This window comes from Limulus polyphemus, unplaced genomic scaffold (genome assembly GCF_000517525.1).
Source record: "Limulus polyphemus unplaced genomic scaffold, Limulus_polyphemus-2.1.2 Scaffold101, whole genome shotgun sequence".
Classification (NCBI taxonomy): domain Eukaryota; kingdom Metazoa; phylum Arthropoda; class Merostomata; order Xiphosura; family Limulidae; genus Limulus; species Limulus polyphemus.
The window spans coordinates 1,130,391-1,139,093 of NW_013665711.1; the positions used below are offsets into that span (position 1 = coordinate 1,130,391).

General features: G+C 29.2%; 1 protein-coding gene across 1 annotated transcript in view; it reads left to right on the forward strand.

The window, feature by feature from the left end:
* The window catches only part of LOC106470047 (membrane-associated protein Hem-like), an 83,797-nt gene that overhangs the window by 33,340 nt on the left and 41,754 nt on the right, over positions 1-8,703 (forward strand). Inside the window, exons 13-18 of the mRNA XM_022399473.1 lie at positions 73-164; positions 447-528; positions 2,250-2,308; positions 3,743-3,888; positions 6,681-6,813; positions 7,724-7,843. Of these exons, the coding sequence (XP_022255181.1) occupies positions 73-164; positions 447-528; positions 2,250-2,308; positions 3,743-3,888; positions 6,681-6,813; positions 7,724-7,843 (632 nt within the window). The remainder of the gene's footprint in view (positions 1-72; positions 165-446; positions 529-2,249; positions 2,309-3,742; positions 3,889-6,680; positions 6,814-7,723; positions 7,844-8,703) is intronic.

Consider the following 8,703-nt stretch of genomic DNA (forward strand, 5'->3'; position numbering starts at 1 on the left):
CACACACACACACACACACACACGAGTGTGTACATTTTATAATTAGGTACTGTATTTGTTTTCTGATTTCAGCATTAGTTCGTAAGTACAACCAGGTGATCCAAAGATATTATGTTCAGTACCTCTCCAGTTACTATTCTGTAGCATTGGATCAAATGATTCAGGTAAATGTCATTATTTGTCATTAATTGGTCAGTCAATGAAATATTTCTGTTGCTTTTTATATAATTCCAGATGGCAGTCTGTGTGTGCTTGGTACAATTTGGGATCTTGATTTCTTTAATTAGCTAATCAACTAAACATTTCTGTTTCTTTTTATATAATTCTAGACAGTAGTTTGCTTATGTTTGATCCATTTTATGAAGAAACCCACTTCTGCTGATGTTTTCAATTTATGTGGGTAGTGAGTGAAACAAATTGTATTTCAATATTTATGTTGTATACAGAATGTTCCAGTGATGCCTGAGGAGGACACTGTTATCTTGTCATCAATTTGCAACTCCATCTCAACAATTTCGGTTAAACAAGGTATTACATAACAGTTAAACAGTATTTAATTCTTTAGAAAAGTGTCAGTATTGCTCCTCAATTTTAAGAATTTTGCTGTTTATCTTCTGACTGATGTATTGTGGTCAGTATAGTGTCCGTACATTCAATTATTAGTCTTCAAACAATTTTTTTTTACATTTGTTTAGAAGAGAGGTTGCTATTAAAATGCTTGACACAATATATTAAATATTCTTTTTATCAAATAATCTTGTTTTATGTTTTAATTTTCTTTTGTATAATAACTTATGAGAGAATCTTATTTTGACTAACTCAACATTTGAACTAAGGGCCATAGTTGATTAAATTACTAACAAAATGTGAAATACACAAATGAAATTTTAAGGTATAAGTTTTTGATTGTAAATTTTGATAAAAAAATGTGAATTATAAGGTTTTAGTAAAATTATAATTAATTGAAATGTCTATTAAAATTAAGCTACAAATGTGTTTGCTATATATGGAAAGCTTAAATGTAATTTATTGATATGTAGGCCATCATATGGTGTTTAAACTGATAGTGAAGCATGGTTCTATGTTCATGGAATGAGAAAGTACAAATCACAATTAGTTCAATTTAAACTGTGTTCAAGCTGGTATTAAACAGAGCAAGGAAGTATGTAATACAAGATACTGCACATTCAGTCAGATATTTGTAATCAGTATCATAAACACTATAAAACTTAATTGTGTTAAAACAATGTTACATAACTTGTATTCTTTCATCATAAGAAATTGTTCATATTGTGAAATGATTATGTAGCTTTTTATAGATTATTCAAATTGCACAGACTTAGGTTATATGTAGAACTACATTTACTAGCTCAGTAACATGTACTTGTTTTAATTATCAAACTGAGTTATTTTTTAAGCTTTTTGCACATAAAGATTATAATTATAATGATTATTATTATTGAAGTTATGTAATAGATAATTATGAGTCTTTACATGAACTTAAAATATTCATAGTAGCTGAATAGTAACTTGTTGGAATTACATGTGACAGCATAAAACATAGAAAGCAATACAACCTATGTATATTTTATTAAAAACCTTAGAGTTAATTGTGAATCTTTCTTTTCAGTGCTAAAATGTTCAATTTCAGTAAAGAAGAGAAAGAATCCATAAAACTGAAAACTTGCGAGTTCTTAAAGACAAAGAAATAATAAAACGTTTACTAATGATGATGATGATATTTATTTCTCAACATTTTTTATTATTTTTACATCAATAACACTCATATCATGGATGCAATGGTCATAACAATTATTTTACCTCTTATAATATATTTGTAATGGTACTGCTCCCTTTACATGGGAATGAAATTTTTTTTACAATTGCTTAAGTCATGGCATTTAATATGTTACAAATCACTTTCTGTTACAAGAATCGGAAAGGAAAATAGTTTTAAATGACTTGTGAACATAAAGAAGCCAAACATTTTAATTAGGTTTGATGAAAGCTCAGTTTTGTTCTGGTTAAATCTATGATGATAAAATTCACAAATTTTCTCTTACAATGATGTACGTTTCGTGCTGATTTTAAATGGTGAAGTTCATATGATTCCAAATATCTGACTAAAGTAACTTATGTCTGACTAACTAAAACATTTGAGTAGTTTCTAAATAATAGGTAAAGATCACTCTGCATGCGTATTAAATATGAAAAATTACACCTCATAATTTTTTCTTTTTTAACCAAAGTGGAAGAAAATGAACTTTTTGAATTTCGAGGACTGCGGCTTGATTGGTTTAGATTGCAGGTATGTAATTTTCTTTTAAAATATTTATATCTATTTTTTATTGGATTTTTGAAATCCTTATCAAATATTTAGTACTTTATTACATAGGTTCCCAAACTTTTTAGCTTGAGACCCAACCCCCCCAGCCCCAAGATCTTTCACACCTTACCTAAGGACCCACACTTGATGATTTGGTAGAAATTTTAAGTAATAGCAATTCAGAGGTACTTCATTTTCACTACAGTTCTTTGAAAAATAAAAAATTCAAGTATCAACAACATTGTATAGTCACATTTATTGCAATAAAATAACATTTTTGCTGAAAGTTTTGCTTTGTCTGGTATAAGGAAAATTTTAAAAAGAATATTTATACATGTACTGAGGCTCCCCTGAGACTGTATCGTGGACCTCTAGTTTAGGAACCACTACCTTATTAGGTAATATAGTGGCATTATGTTTTTTAGGTCTATTTTTGAAAGAACTATAACAACAATTTGAGTCTTATTTTTATAGTATTAATCTCTGAGCAGTATAATTTTGCCCCAAAAAATTTTTATAGAGAAAATATTGTTTTTATTAATTTTATTAAGATTTTTTTTGGTAGGACTTGTTACATATAAAGACCTACATTCAGAAATTTGTATAACTCCTCTCATTACTCTTTTTTTTAGTAGTTTTTATATTCTGTATGTTATTTTGATATATTAAAATGAGTCCAGAATATGCCCCTGGTGGTGACAAGTCTGAGGGCTGATAATGTTAAAAATAAGGTTTCGATACTTAGATTGTCAGACTGCAGATAGCCCATTGTGTAGCTTTGCTCTTAACAACAGATGAACAAAAATTCATAATATCAGAAACAAATTTATTTTGTGCATTTTTAAAATGAGAATTATAAGTTTTGCTGTAATGAAGTTGAATTTTTGTATAAATATACCTGTCTTTGACTGTGATTGATTTTGTAGGATTCTAATATTCTGCAAAATAGAATGATGTTTTTGATCATTGTTTTTCTTACAGATATTTTTATCAAATTTCTTCATTTAGGCATTACAACATTAATGATTTCTGTTTTCAAACTATTGTTTAAGTTGTCTTACTCTCAACTAGGTACAGATTAAAAAAAAACTACACGAACTTGTATATAGTTTCTATTAGGCATACTGCAGTGCGAGCAAGTTCCCTTTGCATTTCCATGATACTTGAGATTCGGCTGCCTTCTTGAACACAGTAGTTTTCACACTAAGTTAGTGGATTATTTTGATGATTTAAAAAATTTACATAAAATTAAGTGTAATTTCTTTTAGTCTTACTGAAACATCAGCAAGTAGCCTTTGAATTTCCATGACATTTGAGACTTATCTGTCCTCTTGAATACAATAGTTTTCTGCACTAAATTAATGGACTACTTGGAGGATTAAAAAAGTTAGTAAACTTGAATATAATTTCTTTTAGGCTTATTGCAGTGTCAGCAAGTATCCTTTGAATTTCCATGACATTCGAGATTTGGCTGTCCTATTGAACACAATAGTTTTCCACACTAAGTTAGTGGACTATTTGGATGAGCTTCTTATTGAAACTTCAGATCTTTCTATCTTCTGGTAAGTTTAAGAAAATGTCTGACTATAAAGACTAGCCACTCTTTCTATTCAGTAGATTTAATGTGAGAGTATACATGTCATTTTCCAAAACACTTTGAGTCTTTTATCAAATAACTTGCAAAGCTTGAGTTCCCTAAGGTAAGAAGTTGGTTATATCTTGAGATATATTAATTGATAGCCAGATGTAGCCAAATCTTAGACCTTTATTATTTTTTTATCTACTCTGGTTCAGTAGTCATGGAAATTGTACTAATTAACTTTTAGTGTTATGTATTCTACAAACATGTGGCAACAACAAGTAGTTAATCAATATGAATGGTTAGTAACTATTGAACTTTATACTACAAGATGGGTAATAACCACTCCACTTTTACCATGAAATGCTGAAAACCTCTTAATGCTTGATTTGTTAGTATAAAGATTTAGGTATACTTAATGACTGTTATATATAGTTCAATCTCATCACTTTAAAAAAAGGTGCACTTGTTCAAATGTACTCAGATGTAATTTTTGAGGGATGGAGTTTCATTAAGATACATAAACATATTTATGCTAATAGATTTAATAAATTCTTTATGACACTTGCATTTATAGGCTTAAAGTACAATAAAATAAATAGCAAATGTAATTATTTGTTCTCATTGTGAAGCTCATAAAAATACATCATTAAAACACATTGTATGATGTTATGTTGGTCATAACATATTTAGAAAAATGTTTCCAAGTTTTTGTTTGCATCTTAAGTTATTTTTTATAAATAATTTTTTTTATGTATTGATATTACACAAATGAATGAAAATAAAAAATAATTTATTGAAATTCAACTAAATATTTCATTGTATGTAAATGTTAAAATACTTGAGTGCAACAAATAAGGGGAAAAATCATGCTGAAGATAAGTTTACTGTCATTAATCATTTCTATATTATTTATTTTATTACATGGAATATATTACTTTTCTGTACTTTGTAGAATATGATGTTTTCAATACATATTAACTTGAATATGTGGGTGAACCAGAATAATGATACAGTTGTACTCTCAAAAAAGGATAATTGTGGCTGGTAGTAATAGATCTTATGATAAATTATAATTACAAAATAATTATTCTTGTGAATTAATGAAAAAAACCTCTGTTAACTTTCTGAGTTTTTTTAAAGATCAGTACATATTATGTTTCATTAATATAACAATGGTAGTTTTGCAGTACAATGTACCAAGTTGGAAATATGATACAGACTGTGCATAAGGACAGAGAATTGATTGACTTTACTGTTAAATTAATTCCATGATGTTTCCCCAACACCCATTTAGATAGTTCTTCAAGGTATTCTAACCCATAATTTTGTCAATTAAATAAAGACTTATTGCTTGTTAGGGATATTTGTTGTTACTATAACAAATTTAATAACAATATTTTATTTTTCTTGTGAGTATAAAACACATTTTTCCCAGCTACCCATGAACCTCTTCTTCACCTTCAATGCTTCCATCTATCTTTGTTTTTCATTCATTTATTTCTTTTTTAAAAAAACAATGCATACATTTTCAGCCATGGGTCTTCTTCAGGTGCTAGCTCATGTCCAAAAACGTTTGCATCGGTTTTTAAATAAATGAAAAACCTTTTATATTTTGAGAATGTATATAATTAAATTTCTATCATGATGTTTAAGATGGGTCTGACATTAGATGACATTGCTGAATCTCATGATCAACTTATCCCAACATGGCTTGTTACTGTCTCTCCTTGTGATCTTTCTTTGACTCACCTGAATGAGTCATATATTCCCAACTGGAAGTACTGACTTCTCTTTAACCAACATCGTTTTAGTCATTTTTTGAATGGCTCAAAATCTGTTCACTGTGTGGGCTGTGCCATGGTTTGTTGCAGTTCTGTAGTTAATTGTAGGATCTATTTGCATATTCTCTTTTACTGTTGAGTTGTATGTAATCTCATTTGCTTTGAATCATATAGAAGCTATGTGGTACACTAATTGTACTATCTATATAAACTCACTTAGCTCCTTGACGATCTAAGAATTGTTTAAATGTCAGTTCTAGACCAATTCTTTTAAATATTTGTATATTCAGAGGTGACTGGCCCATTTTTCACTGTCATCTTCCTCTCTATCCAGTGTTACTGAATTCCTGGTTGTGCTGGAATCTGAGGGAACAAGGTCACTGACACTGTGGCCAAAGTTGCCTCATCTGGCAAGAACACCCTTGAATATTCCAGAGGGAGAAAGTTGTCCTCACAAGGCTCCACATTGACCACAGTTTTATTGCACTTTATTTTCTTTCACAAGGAAAAGATTCACCAATGTGTGTGTTGTGTGACACTCAAGCCTCAATTATCCATGTTTAATTTTCATACCTTTGCTATGACATTCAGTGACAGTATTATTTTTGACATCTTTTAACATCTGATACTTCACTGACATTGGGCAGTGTCATTAGCAATGATGGTACTGTCCAGATTGATTGTGTTTTCAGCTTTTTAATTACTATAGGCCTTTTTAAGTTTTAATAATTGATTTCAGCCTTTTTCAAGGAAGAAACTGTTCCTTTGTATGTTTTATTTCATATAGTCTGATTTCTCTTAAATAATTTTCAGTGACTCTTGTTTCCAAAAGTTATATTGCATTATTATTTTATGTACCTTTGATTAGAATTTTTGTTATTGGTGCTTGGAACAGATAGCCTCAATGCTTTGCTCCCTATAACCCCAAATAAACAATAAAAAAATGTATTAGTCATCATACTTTATTAGTTTTGCTCTTGCTACATTGCAGCTTTCTAAACCGAATTTTTGAAGAACAGTTTCATATGTGTCTGGAGTTTCCTGCACAGACAAGGTACATCATTGCCTTCCCTCTCATCTGTAGCCATTTTATGAACTGTACCCATGAGCTCTGTCCAGAAGAGGCAAGTTTTTTTGTATGCTTCATTCTAATTGTTTTTAAAAAGCTAGAATAATTAGCATGTAATTTAATTTCATTATGTTAATTAGATAAGCATCTTGACTTTTTTGGATTTACATATTTGTTATTGTTCATGAACATTTTCTGTAAGTGATTTTATATTCAATGTATTTGAGTGATAATCTTCCCTTTTTTATTGCTCTTTATTTGCTATTTATTATTGCTCATGAAGATTACCTCTAAGTGATTTAATGTCAATGTGTTTGAATGAAAAATCTTCCATTTCTGTATTTAGAAAGAGTGACTTGGTGTGTGTGTGTGTTTGTACAAAATAGCATAAAAAATAACTAATTGATTTTCTAGAATTATATATGTTGAAAGTTATCAAAATAATTATGTTTTAAGGTGTGTTGTGATAACCTTTACATGCTGTTACATAAGAGACAAGTTTTTTTTTTTGTTTCTTTATAGCTTATTCAAACAGCCTAATATATGTTGTTCATGTTAGGCTTGGTAAAATTTATTTCTAATGATTGAGTATTTTGAGTTTCTTTCTTTGTTTCTTTTGTAAGTTTTTGTGAGGACATTTAGTGTTTGTTATGACAGTGGACATTGACAGTAGTTATATAACAGTCAAAAATCAAGGTTGTCAAGTGTAGAAAGTCTAATGTTATTTGTCAGCTTTTGGTACTTATTTTGCTATTATCAAAAACTTAGTATATATTAATTTTCATAAATTGGCTAAAATTTTCTAAATTTCTTTCACTATTATGATAATAGAAAATATTAGTGATGTAAATTTATTGAAATTTTCAGTTTTGTGAAAGCAAATGCTTATCTAGTTTGTACTTTTAATATCTCTAAAAGGAAATTTTGAATGCAAAGTTTTTCATTCATTGCTTATTTTCCCACAGAGACATCACATTGGAGATCGCAGCCTCACAATGGTCAATGCATTTCTTGACGAAATGTCTCGAGAAGCCAAAAATATTATCACAACTATTTGTGATGAACAGTGTACTCTTAGTGATAAGGTGAGTCATGAATTTTTACTTGTTTAGGAAAAATGTTTTAACATAAATGTGTTTCATATTTAACTCTCGCTACAGCCAGGTCAAAGTGTGCATGTCACTTTTTTAGAGAGTTACATTTAAAATTTAATTAAAGTACTTTATAATCATAAGCTTTGAATAAACTTGACATAAAAATTTAGTTGGTACATCAAATTTTAATGGCATACAAGTTTTAAGTTCTTAAATTTATAAGGAAATATCTTAAAATATCCTCAATCTCACCCTTGTGTGAGAATTGTGACATTTGCTCTCTTGGTATCCCTTCTTCTCTAATTTTTGTACCACACATCTGAGAAGTACAGAATGTAATGTAAATTATTCTTTATAAGATTGTTATCACTCAAGCAAAGCATAATCTTATAGCTTTCAACCTTATTTGGTGACAGAGCCATAAACTAGAAAATCGGACTCCCTTAACCCTTTCAAGACGGGTCACGGGTGAAAGGCCATGCCATCTTCTTTGTTGACTCGCATTCAAAATTTTATTGAACTACAATTTTGTGAACTTATGTCAATAAGTTTGATATCAAACTGTAGATTATAATTCAAGTTTTAGTACTATACATTACTCAATTTCTTAATTTAAAAGCAAATATTAAAAACACAGATAAACATTGATTTTTGTGTGTCATGTGGTATGTTGAATGCAGCACTGGTTCAAATTAGATGTTTGTGAAGTCAAAATACTAAGTCTATAGTTTTGTATGAATTAGAAACTCAAATTATCGATATTGAGAAGCTATAATATAAAATAAGAGCCTCTTATCTTTTCCATTTGCTAAGATATTGCTCATGTAATAAATCAAACACAGTGGCACCCC